Consider the following 17,462-nt stretch of genomic DNA (forward strand, 5'->3'; position numbering starts at 1 on the left):
ATAGCATCCCGGTGGTCTTTTGTCCACTCGATCCACAGGTCTCCACATTCCTGGACCTGGCTCTTGGATACGAGGCACAAAACATTTAAAACCCTTCAAATGATCTGAAGCTGAATTTTGCACTTGCGCTCCAGTAAAGGGATCGGTACGCTGTTCATCTTTACAATTTCTGGTCCTAAAATATACATATTTATACATCCAAAGCAGCAATAATGTCAATGTTGTGAGCTTTATGTGCTGATCTCATTGGTCCATTCATTCATTCATTACCTCTCATAGCTCAAACTGTAACGAATGAGGAAAACCAATGAAGCGGTTTGTCTCCCATTTCACAACATTTGGAGCAATTTGCAGAGAACCAAAAGGGGTTTTCATGTCTCCGTTTCTATTTATTTCCACACAACCACATTCTCAAAGCCTGGAAGGAGACGCAAACGTGTCTTCCGGCATAATGACCATATTTATTTTAAACATAATGAGCATATTTATTTTAAACACATGCTACTTTTAGTTACATCTCTCAGAAGGCTGTTTGCTTCCCTTCAATGTTCGACATCAAACATTCTTTACAATAAAGGCATGAAATGCGTCACAAAATATTTGCGTGAATGCACCAGTCAAATTAAAGGCAGAGCCTCCTTCTCTTTCCCGTTTCCCCACTTAAAATGCTCGGGGGAAAAAACAGCTGATTTTGTAGCTAAACTCAGCAGAGGCTATTTCATGAAATCGACTTTAACTTAAGCAGGCTGAGCAGAGACGACAGATGTGGAGTAAAGAACAACACCCCAAAATGATTTAAAAGGATAAATAAGTAGATTGAGCGATCGAGTTTAAAAAGTTCATGAAGAGCACCTGGTGTAAAACGGGATAATGCACATCAGATGGCAACACGCACAAGAGGCCAAAGAGAAGCTGCTTTCAACAGAGGCGCCGGTTAGCGCTAAAAAACAAACCCTCCATACATCTATGAGATCACACTTAAATTATATCTCATTTTTTGCCCTCGTTGTATCAGAAGCTCCATCAAAGAGCGCTGACAGTCGACTGTGATCTGCAGATGAGGGGAACAGCAGGAGCAGGAGGAGGGAGGGGGGGGGTGAGGATATTCAACAGGGGGCTGACGAGTGTGAAAAACCTGAGATCCCGACTACCTGCTGCTCGGGACAAAAGGAGGGGCTCAACACTTTCTGTCTGACTGCAAACAGAAGGGATTGGAATCTACTTACGACGGCCATGGCAACGGATCGAGAGTAACAACGACCAATTGGAATCAAAGTTGCTCTTAAATAGGTGGCAAAGATGAACGGACATGAGACGGATGCGTGAGTGGGGGTGTTCAGGCACTGAGTCTTGCTTCTTCCCTCAAAGTCAAAATGTGTAATGAAAAACTAAATCCTCTCAAGTGGTGCAAAGAGATCAGACCGGCTTTCATAACCTGTGACATCGACCGGCTTTCACGTCGCTCACCAATGAAGTTTAAACATTAAAAAACAAACAACATTAGATATACAAAAGACACAGTTTGAGCTGGTCTCCCAAAAGGTGGGCGATTCTGTTCTTTCACAACGGCATTCATTGAGGTTTCTATGACCGTTGCACTAGTGATCTGTAGTTAAAACATTTACTGTAAACTTCTTAAAAGTAGTGCCATGAGGTGATACAAGCGACGCATGTACAACAGGCCGTCAAGAAGACCTTTGTGAACATGCACAAAAATACAAACGGCTGTGGCATGTTTAGCTTTAAGAGGCAGGACTGTAGAAGAGCTTCAGCACTTCAAGCACGAAATGCAATAAACTCCCAAGAAAGGCATCCAGTTGATTTAACATGTTTGTGCTCCCCGGTATCAAAATGGCATCCTTGAAGTAAAACTGAAGTTTAAAAAACGTCAGAAATATCTGAAAGCAAGGCATGAACTGTGTCCCCTGTGAGACGTCGGCTGTGCGTGTCCCTCCGCCCGACGATCAATGCAGCTACACAACGTGCACGTTGTAGTAATCACAATCCATTAGGTGAGTCCTGGTACTTGTGGGCGGGGGGGGGGGGGGGGGGGGGTTCAGTCACTTCCATCTACATCAACGATGAAACCAGCGAGCCCACATCCGCCCTGCAGGACTTCCACTGCGTCCTTCAGCTGGCCCCCGGGTCACCGCAGGTGGAGAGCCAGGGTCACCGTGAGGATGATGCCCATCAACATCAGGAAAGGCAGCCAGGTCTTCAGAAAGCCTGCACAGCTGGATGAGGCCCGAGGACCCCCCCCCCCAGAGAAGGGAGAGAGAGAGAGAGAGAGAGACGGATGAAGGAAGGCGTGGAGAATAGACTAATCAATTATGGCTTTTTGCCGGTTACACTGGTTTTCTATCAGAGACTAAAGCCACGGAACAAAGCGCTGAGCAGAGACGTTTTAGGCCGTGCCTAAAACGCCCCCAGTCCACACCCGGTGAATCAGACTCCTCCGGCCAACTCCACCTGTCAAAGACCCGTCTTACCTCACGTGTTTCCCATGGATCAGAGCAAGGAGGCAGATGTTGACCATGTTCCACGAGGTGCTGTTTTCATACTTCATCAGGTTCAGAGCCATGGCGACATGCGAGTGACAGTTGTCGCAACAGAGGTTGTGCTTCGGACAAAACAAGAGCAGAAACCATTCCTGGAGTTTTCCCTTTCATAAAGTAACTAAAAGACATGGCCACAAGTCTCCTGGTTTACCATCCTGTGCTTGTACTCCTCTGAAGCATCGTGCACCGCTGTGTCCCAGGCATTGGAGCCGCTAGCGTGGACTTTGCTGACGTCGAGTATCCAGTACCTAAAGTTAAAGAAAGGTAATAAATGGTTTTGTTTCTGATCTTTCCTCCAGAGCAACATGTTCAATAAAAGAACAATTTTAATCCCAAACAAAAAAACAACAAGTACTTTCATAGACTCACTTTGTTGGTTTTCCAAAAGCCATATTGTCCTCCTGCAAAAAAAGAGAAAATGTTTGTTGCTATTTTTTTGATTTTTTGTGTACCAATGCATTTTTAGTTAATAAAACATTAACTCCAGACCAGTGTTAATTGCAGGTAAACATGTAGAGCAGCCGTTTTGAAGCACTCAATAACTCATTATTATCCCATTAACCCATTATTTATGAAGTTAATAGTCAATATGTTGGTTGCAAGATACAGAAGAAAACAAAATGTGTGCAAATTTTGATAAACAGTTTGAAAATACATGGATTATTAAGCAGGGGGCTTGATACATTTCCTGACGTTAACATTGGACGTGACTCTACAACTTCCATCTTCTGTACAGAAGCAAATACTAACTTTGTGTTTGAAGCTAAAGGGGTTCAATACATAAAACATACGTTTATTACTCATTCCAACAATTTAAGGTCAAACCTGTGTATTATCTGACATGCATTGTGTTAAAGTAGTACTATGTATATATATATATATGGTCAGATAGAGGCCATAATGTTCTGCAGCACCACGGTCATTACTCACAGAGACAAAGTAAGGTCCAGCAAAGTCCCGGATGACACCGGTGGAAGTGCAGATTCCCATGTGGCCAATGAATGGGAGCAGCCATCTGAAGAAAACAAACAAACAAAGTTCATTACACAACATGAAAGTGGCATAGTGGACGTCTTTGGGGACGAGGCCCTAACAGAGTGTGAGATGTATAAAGCACTCATTGAGCTCATAGTTGTCAGAGAATAAAAAAGGGGGAAAAAGCAGCTTTTACCCCCAAAACAAACTTCTTACCTTGTTCAAAAATTCTAACTGATCGTCTTGCTGTTTCCACTTCTCTGTATCAATTATTCCTGTTTTCAATCTCATTCATAGACTGTCGTCATTTTAGCAACATGAAAATAGAAAAATGACGATGGAAGCAAATGTGGTAAAACACACGAATTCCTACACTTGTTTGAGGAATGTCTCTTAACATAATGGTGTTGATACTTAGCAAGTTAACCATCATTTTAAAACTAAAATTAAAGGGTGGCTCTGATAAACTGTTCACTTTTTGACTCCCCATTTATTAAGAAACTTTGTGTCTGACATTTTAGTGTTACTTATATGCTACTGAATAACTTTTAATGAATCCTGGTGACTCTTACTAATCGATTATAGTGTTTACGTTAGCTCGCGCTAGCTAACGTTGAGCTAACGAAGCTGTCACTTCGCCCAGAGTGTTCTAGTGTAACTTTAAAACGGCGATGACTCACGACAGCATGGGGATGGGTGTCCACACGACACAGTAAGGGAAGCGACCGCTCTCCGGGTCAATCTTCTCAGACGCTATGCGGTAATTCTTCATTGTATCTTTTTCAACAACATCCGCCATCACCAGCCGTGGGAAATGAACCTGGTTTGTCTCATTGACAGTCACCAGAATACACGGAACAAAACCGGAAAGTTGTATATGGTACCCTCCAAAATAAAACTCAAATGGCGCTAAGCAGAGGGATACCTGCCACTATACACTAATCAAATTATATATTCAGCAGTAGCCTTACATTTGAGATGACTGATATGTTGAAAATGTAGATTATTTGGCTAATCAAATACTAATAAAATACACCGAAGGCCAGTGTGTGTTTTACTTTGAAAGATACAGTCGATGGCTGTTTTCTTTTTCCTGTTTGTTGTCCGTGGCAGCAGGAGCAACTTCCGCGATCTATGGAAGCCTTCAAGAGGGAAATATCAGTCCTGTAAAACCTGTCAAACAAGTCACTTGCTTTGATTAACACACAGAACAGAGCAAATACTTGTTATTCAGTTCAAAAAGTTAATTTTACACTCTTTTTAACGACCTTTTTTGAAAATAAAAACACATGTAATGAATTAATACTTTCATTACAAATCTGAACATGACAAAATGTTCAAAAACAATATCCTTAAATATGAAAATGTTCTGCATTTCTTTGTTTCAAATATTTGTAAAATTACTCTCTTTTGGGCTTGGACTTTTGATAGGAACAAACACGACTATGAACATGTAATCAGGGGCTTTGGGGACTGTGATGAACATGTATAGTATCTGCTAATTCTGAGATTTGGTCAATCCTGATTGACTAATCGCTCCCAAAAAATCAATCAGCAATTAAAATGTCATTAGTTGCAACCCCTGCTAACTAACGTCATTAACTGTGTCCGTCATGGGTCAATACCCAGAACCGAGGTCAGTGGTTTCCAAACAAGGGTCAACACTTTTAGTCCATACCAGGGGTGTGGTTAGTATATATTGATCATGTAAAGGGATTATGAGCTAAAATGCTCGAAAACCAAAATCATAGCAATTTTAAAATACCAATAATGAACTCTTTACTGGCCTTCCTGTATAGCAACACCTAAAGGGTGGCTTTAGCTGTTTGATCTTCAAGCTGGAGCTATTAACGTTCTTCATCTTCAAAAAAACGTAATACTAAAAGATCTGATATCTGTGGATGTTCAACTGGCTGGACGACCTGCCTGCCAACCTACCGGCTCGGCCTACATCGATCGACTGTGCGTCCGACAAACGTCAACATTTTAACCTCAAACAACTAGATTTACAGCAACTTCCCTCAGTAACATGAGCCACAAGATTTCATGTCCACGTGAGACATAAATGGTTTATTGTTTGGACATATTTGAATGTATTGATGTGGATCTATTGTATACTGTATTGTAGGGCAATTAAGTAACTTTGGGGAGCGCTCAGTCAAATACTTTGTGAACAATAAGGGCCACTTTAGGGTTCAAATTGTATTGCGCAGGTCTAATGTCATCATCCAAATGGAATCCCACGAGCACTTTAATGGGACTTCGGTCCGGTTTACTGAAACAGACCCCCTATTTGATTTCACTCCAGCACAAAGAGAGCTCTCCGGTGTGCAGGAGGTGGGAGGCTGCAGCTATCGAAGGAGTCATCTATGACAATGGTGGCAATGGGAAACAAAGACGGGCCCCTGGGGATCGGCTGCCGCCCTGTGTACTCCCCACTGGGCCCCATTAGATGTGACAGCTGATATATTGTACGATGGCCGAAAACAAACTACTCGCAGGCCGACGTTGATAAACGAAGGCTCGCCGGGTTCATGGTGGAGGGGGGGGGAGCGGAGGGAATTCTCCAGCAAAATGCCAGCTCAATACCTGGCTGAGGGACCCAATTAGGCCAGAAGATGTGCCGCTGCAGGGAGCGCAGGTCGGGGGCACGCCGTCCCTTTCAGGCGCAGGTTCGAAAAGTTAAATGTCAACGCTTCGTTAGTTTCCAGTCCTGCTGCAATAAGAAATGAAAGCGGGGGTCTAACTCTCCGCTTTTAGAAACACGTTGGAGGATGAGAAGTTGCGAGAAAGGTTGCGTCAACGAGTGAGGAAGATTTGTTGAGCAAAGGCCCAGATTAAAGTCAGCAGGGAAGTCAAAATGTTGGGTTTAATGTGCGCAAGACTAGATTGCAGCTGGACATGAAGAACGTCTTCCGAAGCCCTGAGGACCCCAAAAGGACCCGTGGGCCCCGGGGACACTTGACTCAAAATGTCAAGTGTCAAAACATAAAATGAACGGAGAAAAAAGAAGACAAACAACGTGCTTTAGTTTAGTTTTCATTTCACCGAGGCCCAACGGGGCTGCACGAAAATCTATTAAACCCAGTTCAACAAAGCATCAATTGAATCACTGACCATTTGTATGAAATAAACAACCCAAATTAAAACCAAATATCCCATTGTCTGCAGGTTTTAGTGTTTTTTTTATGATTTATTTCTCCAACAAAGAACAAATGAATCATACATCAAAACAAAAGTCAAGCAAAGACACACAAACTTCACTGGTCTTGTATCTGCTCTGCTGTGTACGCAGTGGCAGATTAATTTAGCGTTGCCGTAACTACAAATAAAACATACTAATACACAAACACTAATACTAATGCTACAATACAATGAATAAACTATACAATTAAATCACAATAGAAAAAAAAACAATGTAGAATACTCAGTCAAACAAAGCTGTTCATCATTGATAAACTATATATGAATACACGTCACATGTGTCTGAAGGGACTAGATGGTATCAAAAGGAAACACTGCCTCCCTGTGGAGGCAATGTGGAGCTGCTGCACGCTGTGCGTGTGTGTGTGTGTGTGTGTGTGTGTCTGCGTGTGTGTGTGTGTGTTGGATTACAACACTGTGTTGTATTTCAACACTAAAGAGTCTCCTTACTGGTAAACAGGTGGAACAAGTGATCTCTCTGCGGTGAAGTGAAAACAAAACACCGAAAGCTGGTTTTGATCCACAGAGGCGCGGCTGGATTACGCGGTCGAGGCCTTCGTGTAGCCCCCCCCCCCCCCCCCCCTCCTCCCCTCCGACCCCCCTATTGTCTATTGTGTAGGTGCTCATAGCAGACTACACACTGCAGAGTACAGACTAAAACCAGTAAACCTGCCACTGGACTTCATCTTTTATTGCAACTTCCCTCTTTCTGAGACTATTTAATCTCAATAAATGTCATAAACGGTTTATTGAATCTGTTACACAGACAATGAATATGGCAAATAAACCAGGTACAAGTACATTAAAACAAGCATGTTGTAAAGTGTTCAAGTATATATTCATACACTGAGTGCTCATTTACTGTGTATATTATGTAGGTTTTTTGATTGTTATATTTCTGCTGCAGCGATACTGAGTGATAAACAAGCCAGTAAAAATCTTATCTTGTACTAATATTGAATATTCAAGGTCCAATACTAGAACTCCTGTCCAAGTTTGGATAACTTTATTCACATTGAAAAAAATCACTGCTGTTATTCCTTTTGTACTTTCTTTAACCAAAATGGATGGATGGATGGATGGAGATAACACTTTAATACATTATGTTGACATTATGTATGTTTTTTTTTAGTTCCACTGTTCCACTGTCCACATCTGGACTTTAAACGGCAAACGGCCACAATATTAGCTAATTAGCTAATTGTGCCTGAGCGCTTACTGTTAGTTAAGTGCAACTTCCCTGTTTTTTAAATGATGAAATAACGGAAAACAATTCTCAACATGGCTGAATAAGAGGTTCTATTCGCTGTTTTCCATTTCAAAGGTGCGGGGTTGAGGAAAAAAACTCGCTCAATCCTTCAAAATATCAAAATGCAGCAGTGTAAAAGACTGTTGTAGAATATGTGACCAATGATAAGACAAAACGGCGTCCTGAGGCAGGAAATGAAATTATTGAGGAAGTGCGTGCGGTGAGCAACAGGAAGTGTGTGAATATGAGTGAGATTGATAACTGGAGGGAGTGACGGGGAGAAAAGCCTTCAGCCCGGTCAACGTATGTGTGTTTATCAGACCTCATCCAGATGTTATATTCAAACCCAACAAGAGGAGGAAAGCTGCTGCTGCCGTAGTCCTGTGACATCATCCCCTCAGATGTTCGCATGGCTCCTCTTTCTATCATTGCCAGGAACTCAAAGCTGCTGAGGGGAACAAGGAGTGTGCGTCAACACCCGGTACCCTTTTCCACATGAGGTACCATCATCACCTCGGGTGCTTTTATTCCCATGTTCCTCCGTCTGCGAGGGAAACTCAGTCGGTGAGAGGGTGAAGACGTTTTAACATCTGTGGACCTTTATCCCTCCTCGTCTTGTCCTCCTTAAGTATACACACCCTCACAAAAAGTATACACACCCTCACAAAAATGCAAACACTTGACCTCGTTCTTGTTTGTCTTAAAGGTGCAGTGTGCGAGTACGTTCATCTCTCCCCTACAACTGAGGGCCGCTGTGCTTTTATTGGCTTTATCTCCATGGGGGTCTTCACGGAGTCCTCGCAAGGAAAACACGGAATGTTTTCAAAGGCCTTTCGAGTTTAAAACGGAGCAATCGCAGACGAAGAAAAATGTCCAAACCTGTATTGTTGGATTCTGAACAGGCTGTCGTACTTAAAAGGTCGAACTGGGTCTACGTGGAAATAAACTGGAGGGTTTGTACTCAGGAGAACTCAAACAACAGGGACTAGTCTGACTTTTCTAAAACCCTTTGAACGAGGCACGTAACCCCTTGAAGCAATATTTAAAGTGATTGAAATAAAAATACTCACGTTCACAATAACAAAAAAACTGATAGGACTTGAGGCCGAAGCGAAGGGATTATCAGTTCAGCTTTCACCTGCAAACAAAAGCTTTCCACAAACCTCCTGCGACACTTTTTCTCGTGTTCAGTTTATTACTTTTTTTTCGTCATTTAAAAAATGTTTTGTTTTTAAAGTGTGAATAACGTTTCTTTTCTATTGCCGCCATTTCATTTGCTTTTCATAAAACGGCAGAAATGTTTTTTCATGAGAGTTCCTGACGTGTCCCCACATGCCTTTTAGCCTTTCTCCAGAAACACACCTGAATACTTGTTTCATAAGTTCATAAGACTGTTGGAGTAATCCAGTAATTCAGATCAAAGTCTATGTGGACGGCTGCTGGACTGTATGATAGCGTTTTATCAGGTTTGTGTGCTCCTGATTTATGGATAAAGAATGTTCCAGTTCACACAGCCAGTGTACCTCTCTCTCTCTCTCTCTCTCTCTCTCTCTCTCTCTCTCTCTCTCTCTCTCTCTCTCTCTCTCTCTCTCTCTCTCTCCCCCTCTCTCTCTCTCTCTCGGATTTTTTTTTTTTACAAAAGCACCTTCTTCCTCTTTATTCAGCCCGACTGGAAAGTTACAAGTACGGCATGGTTTCCGTTAACAGTTTTCAGAATAAAACAACTCATAACATTTAATTACCCGCCACGCTCCACTATAATAGACAACGATCAAGACTAGAAATACGTTTTCAGAAACACACGTTTGTTGACATGTAGACCACTAATATAGATATACAATTTAAATGGTTGATATTCATATTTTGTACTTTTTATTTTTATGCTTTTATAAAAAAATAAAAATAAAAAGTGAACCTTCCAAAATGAATTGGATTGATTACCCGTAGAGGTTTACAACAAACGTGCGCAACGTGCAAACAATCTGTATGCCGGCCCACGCAAATAGTGTATTTATAATATTACATGTTGTATTCTTCCACAAAAAATAATCTAAATCTGCTGTTTCATTGGTGTTATAACAGTCTGTACTTTACTCCTTTTCATTCCTTCTTAATACGTTGCTTTCCATTAGTTGATTATTTAACCCGTAATTACATTTTGATTTATTCCAGATCCAACAAGTATTTTAGAATCATTTTATTTGTACGTTTACATCAGCGGACTTCCGGCTCCGTGTGAAGGTCGCGAGCTTGATGCGACCTCCTCGCGCTTCAGACCGAGTCAGTTGAAAGGTCTCTGCCGGGAGGAGGAGGAGGAGGCAGAAGAAGAAGAAGAAGAGGAGGTCATTTCCACCGCGGGGGGCTCTGAAGGAAACAAGGCAATCACCACAAGGTGCGTGAACGGTCACCAAAGATGTAAGAAGTTACAGAACTTTTAGCGGAGCGCTTCAGTCCCGGAGTTTTTTCCTCTTTCCTGCCGCGTTCACTTCGCTCTTCGCTTAATCAGACGCGACTCGGCTCAGTGAACTCACACCAAGTCCCTCAACATTCTACCCGCTCCGGTTTGAGCCCGCAGCCGGGGAGCAGAGGCCGAGTCCCCGCCGGGCGGAGTGCGATCAGCCCCTTCTCCTCTTGGGTGGGAGCCAAACGCCTCCAGGGCTCCTCATTACGCAACGTGAGCACAGATTTGTTTTTGTTTTTGATTCCCAAGCATCCAAAATGTAGATTCAAGTGGAGAGACTAAACTCTGAGACTCTGTGACAACGCTTCGGTTCTGCAATGATCTGTCTGTGTGAAAACGAGTGTGTGAGGTCACTAACCCGAGGTAACGGTAACTATCTGACTTCCATGTGAACAAAACAATAAACCGCCACTGGTGCACGAAACGTAGTCAACAACGACCAAAAGTTCCCTTCTCACCGGACGTCAACGCCTTCCAATCTCTGCAGGCACCCAGTGGGCGTCTCTCTCCGCTCCCGAGCGCCATGGCGACCATCGTGATGGAGAGCATCGGGCGGGTGTTCATCAGCCTGCAGCAGATCCGCGGTCTCCCCCGCATGCTGACCGAGGCCGCCCCCTCCATGCCCGGCACCGTGCGCGACGCCGACGTGCCGTACTACTTCAGGGAGCGCTACGTGTGCGGCGGCTACCGGCCGCTCCACCAAAACTGGCGCTACTACTTCCTGTCTCTGTTCCAGCGCCACAACGAGACGGTCAACGTGTGGACCCACCTGCTGGCCTTCCTGGTCATCCTGGTGAAGCTGCGGCAGCTCGGCGAGAGCGTGGACTTCGCCGGCGACCCCCACTCGTGGCCCCTGCTGATCCTCGTCGTGTCCTCGCTGACCTACTCGGCGTTCAGCGCGGCGGCCCACCTGCTGGGCGGCAAGTCGGAGCTGTGCCACTACGTCTTCTACTTCCTGGACTACGTCGGGGTGGCGCAGTACCAGTACGGCAGCGCCGTCGTTCACTTCTACTACGCGGTGGACGAGGGCCTGCACGGACACGTGCGCGGGGTCTTCATGCCGGCCGCCGCCGCCCTCAGCTGCCTGTCGTGCCTGGGATGCTGCTACGGCAAGTACTGCAACCACAGCCTGCCCCCGTGGGTGCGCAAGGTGTGCCAGGTGGTGCCGTCGGCGATGGCGTACGCCTGGGACAGCAGCCCCGTGGCCAAAAGGCTGGCGTCGTGGGGCGCGGCCGACGACCCGGCCATCGCCTTCCACTTCGGCCAGTTCGCCTTCTTCCTCGGCTGCTCCGTCTTCTTCACCTTCCCCCTGCTGGAGCGCTGCTTCCCCGGGCGGTGCAACTTCGTGGGGCAGAGCCACCAGATGTTCCACGTCTTCCTGTCCTGCTGCACGCTGTGTCAGATCCACGCGTCCCACCTGGACTACGCGGCCCGCAGGGAGCTGTACTCGCGGCTGCACGGCAGCGGCGAGGCCGGCGCGTTCGCGGGCCTCTACGCGGCCACGCTGGCGGCGTGCGCGCTGATCGCCGCCGTCATGCTGGGGAGGGTGAAGCGCGTGCTGGACGCCGACGCCAAGTCCAAGTGACGCGTGAGATGTCGGAGGAGCGGCGATGTGCTGCTTCGTTAGAAGGGGAACAAACTGCACTGTTTACTGCTGCTGTCTGGACTTTGGATGTAGATCACAGGGATGCTGGAGTTTGTATTTTGGTACCGATTTGTGTTCGAATTTGTGGAATCATTCCCAGTGTCGTGAATCAGCAATTTCAATTTTTTCTAAAAAATAAATAAATAATGAAATCTTGCGTATTACATTTCAGAATTTGCTCATTCACGTTGTAATAGTTTTATATTTTATGAGTCGCTGATATTGGATTTGGTTTTTCCTTCCGTTTCCATATTTCACCCAAACTATTGGGCTTGAATGTGTTTGCTTATTTTGAAATCTTAAAGACAAATAATAATGTTGCCTTCTCAGTTGAACTTCAGACACTTTAATGTAGAAACATTCAAAGAATTTCCCACTTTACAGTAAAACGTGTTTTACTGCATTTGGGGCCCGTGTGCCTTTTAGGAGACAATTGTTTCCCCGTTTTATGCAAAGTTTGGCCTGAAGTTGCTGCTGATGGAGTGTTGCCTTGTGATTGTAACGGTTCCCCTGAATGCCAACATGGCATCAGTTTATTTAGCTTTAGAATTTAAGTTTGTATCTGCCAGTGAAAATTATACGTATAAAAACTGTTTTCTAACACGTCACATCTCCTAATACTTTTAGATGCACTGACTTTTAACAAATATGGATATTTTTTTACGAGGGATCTTGTTCATAATGAAGTTAATAATGGATCTGTCTTATTTTAGACATGAGTGCACATGTGTAGACTAATTTGTATTGTTTTATATTCAGATCTCAGCAGTGATTAGTGTCTTTTTAGACCAAAAGGGAAACCGTAACGTAGAGGATACATGATTGTACGAAGGTATCGTATGTCTTTGGGAGATACTAATAATTACTACTGACTAGATGTCGACTCGTGGGATTTATCAAACATCTCTTGAGGACGGAACGTCAGAAATAATCTCTTGATGAGTTTTATATGTGTGTGACATTGAATGCTGATGTGACAATCTCGCCCATCCAAGGCTCCGGGTGGAGGGGAACAATTGGGTGGTGTTAATCAGGAGCGTTCCCATAAAGCGTGATGTGCATGCAGCACCTTCTCCGTGCAACATGCTGCTCATTACCAAGCTGGATTTTCTAACCGCTAACAGCCATAAATTAAAGTCAAATGTCACTTATTTGGAGTTTCTTAAAGAATACAAACCGAATTCTGTTAGTACAAAGTCCCTTTGTTTTACATTCCTATTGGTTCAAACACGCAGACGTCCCGGCTCCTTCTGTCTGCAGCCAACGCGGTTGTTTAATGTAATCGGGTGATAAAGTCTTTGGCGTTCAGACTGTTTAGGGACATTTGTAGTTGAAGGGCGTCTTCTCCCCCCTTCCCTCCCCCAAACATTTACCCATTCGCCAAGAAGCTTCGGACTCGCTTTGTCGCCCACACGATTGACTATTTCCATAAATCTGTGTGCCCGACCGGCCGCCACTAACATCACGAGACGTAACTGTTGAACGTGTCCAAGCATGTGAATAAATGTAACGGGCTTATTGTTGTTGTCTCATTTCTTTTGTGTGAGCAGCAGAAAGTGGGCCTTCCAGGAACCGCGAGCCAATCAGAGCAGAACCACTCAGTTCAAACATGGAGACATGTTTTGAAGATAATGAGACGGGCCGCTGATGAGGTTTCTTTTTCTATATATGTGATTCTTTTCACTTTTCTCAGCGTCCCGTTTGCGTCAATGGGTCCGCGTAGTGTGGTCCACGTTCTACAGCCTGTTCAGCAGCGCCCTCTACTGTCTTTGGATGGATACGGTTCCCTGGCTGCAGTGTGTGGTGCCATAAGGTGCCTCACACCGATGAGTGTGTGTCTGATTCCCCTCCTGTGGTCGGGATAAACGGGGTGATTTTTAAATGAAAATGAAGTAACGCCGTTCTTGCCGATGCTAAAGTGGCCGCAGTTGCCAGTCGGAATAATCGAAGACTTTAGAGCCAAACTGTCATCGTGTTCCTGGATCTGCCCCGAGGGGCCCGAAGTGGCTCCGGACGTTTGCTAACTTCTCTATCGCAGAGGAGGCCACACATTTAACACAATACGTCACATTTTTACGTTGTACTCTTGGACAACAGTTGAACTAATAGACAATTGTTACCATCCGCTGCTCTGGATTATGCCACGTCCAGCTGAACCGGCAGCTGGCGTTGTATGAATAAGTCCTGTATATTTAGGAGCCCGGATGCATCAGTCCAGTTTGGAGTGACAGGAAAGCTGTATTAGGTGGGATCAGTACATAAATGGCCATTTCAAACAATGCAACTGTTGATTATTGTCTATGAGAGTCATTTCCATGTTGGTGTGTGTGTGTGTGTGTGTGGGGGGGGGGGGGTGGACAGATGCTCCAGCAGCTGGGAGCCTGATTGATTCTCATTGAAAGCTGGTTTTAAAGGGGCGGCCATTTCTAATAAAACACTTGGACAGGTGGTGATTACAACAAGTTATTACTGTTATCTTTTTGCGGGTAATTGTAATGTTAAATCAATGATTCAAGAGATGTATAATCAACTAGTATATATGTATTTATGCACAATGGAAAAGGGAAACCACAGTTTAGTATTTTCACTCGTCTGTGTCCTGGTTGATTTATGTGTACGAGTGACCCTGCAAATCAGTATTTTCCCTTTTCGGCTCGATCAACTTGAATCGGTAAACCAGTTACTGACCACTTCCACCGGTCTGGACTCTCACTGTGTTCACGAGGCTGAGACCTCCGGATTGGTCGACATGTGCTTCTTCCCACCGACACACGGTGGCGCTTGTGGGCTTTTGCTGCGGTGGAATTTGGGGGGAACATCTCGAGCACAAGGCTGTCGATCAAATGTTTCTCAGCATTTTCTGACATGCTGTCAAAATATTGAATTTTATATTCCTGGTCACAAAAAGAAGCATATTTATCCAGCTGGATTTCAATGTTTAAAATAAACAGTTACAGTTTGCATTTTTTAGTATCGAAAATTGATCAAATGACTATGTGACGTATGTGTTTTACCACACCAGACGTGGTGCCACACCAATAATTTGGTGTGGCACCATGTCTGCCCCGCGTCTGCACCACATTTGCATCACATCTGCTCCACTTCTGCACCATTTCTGCTTCACATCTGCTTGATTTCTGGCCCAAGTGGCCAAATAATAATTTAAAGCAACTTTAAGCAAAGTCTTTCTCCCCGTCGGCTCAACTTTAATATTGTTTCTTAAAGGTGGTCACAGTAAAAAAGAGACTAGAGGTCTCTTTTCGCCTTTACTACTTATCCTACTGCCCCCCCAGCTTAACTTAATGGAGTTCCAGCGAGTCTTCAAACTTAACGATCAGCCACTTCTGATGCAGGAAATGAAGCCAAACTGCATTTTAACAAGCCGTGTTGGGCTCCGCTGAGCCGTAGCAATCAAAAGCAATTAAAAGCCTGATTGGTTCAGCAGGTTTTTATCAACTTCCAGACAATTTGTGTACATCTCAAATAACGCCTTTCGTCAAGGGATCAAATGCAAAACAGGCTTGAATGTAATTGCCCCGGTTTAAATCACTAAGTTTTGATTGGGAAAAACATTTAGCTTCTAAATGAATCCCGCAGTGTTTGCCTTAACGAGGAATCACTTTTCCGCGTGGGCTGGATTTACGCTCGCTCTTCGTTCCCCACCTTGATTGCTACTTATCTAGGCCTTCTCGGTGGGTGTTAATCACCGTTGGGTTGAGAGAGACTCGCAGTCAGGGCATGAAACCCGCATCTCTCGCATCAAAGTGGAAAATCAGATCAATTTAAAGCACATCGTCACTCCTGCTTTAATTATCATTGTTTGCTAAGAGATGGAATTAAATCCAGTTGTGTCAATTATTCAACGTATAAAAAGCTTCTTTTTAAAAAAAAAACCCAGATCTGCAGAAGTCCTCAATGTCTCCGAGCGCCTCGTAGTTGGAGATGTAGAGGAGCAGATTGTGTTTCGGCCTTTGTGCACTCCAGTGGATCCGTACCGCAGGATCGATCTCCCTCATTGATTTCCCAAAAGAGCGAAGGTGTGTGATTTCTGCACGCGTGTCCATGACTGTGTGATTTTTTGTTTGTGGTTACTGCTACACAGGAGGAAACCATGCAAAAATCCAATTGTAATTATCCGTGTTTTTCCTGAGCTTGTGCTGCTCCGTCTTTAAAAAAAAAAAGAGGAAGAAAGTGACAGGCTGCAGATTTCTCTCAGCAGGCATGCCAGCAACGTGCATCCTAATTATCCATTTGATTACTCAAGACGAGCTAAAACACACACACACACACACACACACACACACACACACACACACAGGCAAAACAGATTCTCTAACACGAAGAAAATGTCTTGAACCCTGAAGGCTTCGTCAGTCCAATGAGGGTGGTGTCACCTGCAAACATCAGGAGCTTGACGGACTGGTGGCTGGAGGTGCAGCTGTTGGTGGACAGGGAGAAGAGCGGAGGGGAGAGAACGCAGCCTCGGGAGGGGGGGAACCGGTGCTGAAGGTCCGGGAGGCTGAGACGTGTTTCCCCAGCTTCACGTGCGGCTTCCTGTCAGACAGGAAGTCAGTGATCCGTCAGTGAGGCACCTGCAGCTGGGAGAGTTTGTCCTGCAGCACAGACGGGAGGATGGTGTTGAAAGCAGAGCTGAAGTCCACAGACAGGATCCTGGCGTAGGTTCCTGGGGAGTCCAGATGCTGGAGGACGAAGTGGAGGGCCACATTGACAGCATCATCTACAGACCTGTTGCCAGGAGGGGGGTTGTCTTTTTGCCTGTTAACGTCTCTCCAAAACGGAGAGGGTCGTTATTGTGGCTGAATCCCACTGTGTTTTTAATATTGTGCGGTAGCATAATATGATATATCGTTCATTTAACAAGCTCACAAACAACAAATAATGCACTCGACTCTACATACAAATCTGATCTGATATTTACAATATCTGCAATAATTGCATTTCGTGTGCATTTGTAATGTCTAAACTAGTTCCTTCAGGCGCCCCAATTGTCCAAATAATGTTTAGGAATGCAGCTCCAACAGGAATATTCTTGTCAAAGTGGGAAATCCTCAAAAACAGTGTCGAACCTCCTCGTTACCAAATACACCATCATTGGTGCGTGCTCGTTTTACAGTATTTCCCACCGCACCTGAAGGCAGCATTGATCTCCCGACCTCCACCCGTCTGCCTCGTCCTCCATCCGGACGCCGGGCCCCTGTCTGTAGGTGGGAGGGTGTTGATGCAGAATAGGTGTGTTAAGGCCACTCACCCTCAATGTGCTCTCATTCTGTCACCGCCTTTAGTGTCTCTCTGTACGTGTGTGTTTCTGTGTGTGTGTGTGTGTGTGTGTGTGTGTGTGTGAGTGGATAG

At 44.7% G+C, this 17,462-nt stretch overlaps 2 protein-coding genes and 1 long non-coding RNA gene across 4 annotated transcripts; 2 read left to right on the forward strand and 1 right to left on the reverse strand.

The window, feature by feature from the left end:
- Nucleotides 1–368: 368 nt before the first annotated feature.
- tmem222b (transmembrane protein 222b) lies at nt 369–4,382 on the reverse strand. The gene is made up of 6 exons (XM_040188909.2): nt 4,214–4,382; nt 3,489–3,573; nt 2,928–2,959; nt 2,710–2,806; nt 2,490–2,620; nt 369–2,234 (listed from the first exon to the last, which is right to left on the reverse strand). Exons 1-6 carry the CDS (start codon nt 4,330–4,332, stop codon nt 2,147–2,149), a joined length of 552 nt encoding a protein of 183 aa, XP_040044843.1. The 5' UTR covers nt 4,333–4,382; the 3' UTR covers nt 369–2,146.
- A 3,840-nt stretch (nt 4,383–8,222) lies between these two features.
- LOC144383466 (uncharacterized) lies at nt 8,223–9,910 on the forward strand. The gene is made up of 2 exons (XR_013450876.1): nt 8,223–8,550; nt 8,693–9,910. It is a non-coding gene; the product is annotated as an uncharacterized LOC144383466 (long non-coding RNA).
- A 292-nt stretch (nt 9,911–10,202) lies between these two features.
- LOC120826658 (membrane progestin receptor alpha-B) lies at nt 10,203–13,612 on the forward strand. 2 transcript variants are annotated; one of them, XM_040189122.2, is made up of 2 exons: nt 10,203–10,378; nt 10,935–13,612. In XM_040189122.2, exon 2 carries the CDS (start codon nt 10,971–10,973, stop codon nt 12,030–12,032), a length of 1,062 nt encoding a protein of 353 aa, XP_040045056.2. In that variant the 5' UTR covers nt 10,203–10,378; nt 10,935–10,970; the 3' UTR covers nt 12,033–13,612. The 2 variants fall into 2 exon arrangements, with proteins under 2 accessions (XP_040045056.2, XP_040045057.2); XM_040189123.2 differs by having other exon boundaries at nt 10,242–10,660.
- Nucleotides 13,613–17,462: the final 3,850 nt, after the last annotated feature.

The sequence above is a fragment of the Gasterosteus aculeatus genome, chromosome 10, assembly GCF_964276395.1.
Source record: "Gasterosteus aculeatus chromosome 10, fGasAcu3.hap1.1, whole genome shotgun sequence".
Classification (NCBI taxonomy): domain Eukaryota; kingdom Metazoa; phylum Chordata; class Actinopteri; order Perciformes; family Gasterosteidae; genus Gasterosteus; species Gasterosteus aculeatus.

Excerpts from the sequence above, each read along its gene's own strand:
- tmem222b (XM_040188909.2), bottom strand. The coding sequence starts at position 4,332 with ATGGCGGATGTTGTTGAAAAAGATACAATGAAGAATTACCGCATAGCG. Across the intron at positions 3,574-4,213 it reads ACACCCATCCCCATGCTGTC|ATGGCTGCTCCCATTCATTG; the intron begins GTGAGTCATCGC and ends TGTTTTCTTCAG. Across the intron at positions 2,960-3,488 it reads CTGGACCTTACTTTGTCTCT|GAGGACAATATGGCTTTTGG; the intron begins GTGAGTAATGAC and ends CTTTTTTTGCAG.
- LOC120826658 (XM_040189122.2), top strand. The coding sequence starts at position 10,971 with ATGGCGACCATCGTGATGGAGAGCATCGGGCGGGTGTTCATCAGCCTG.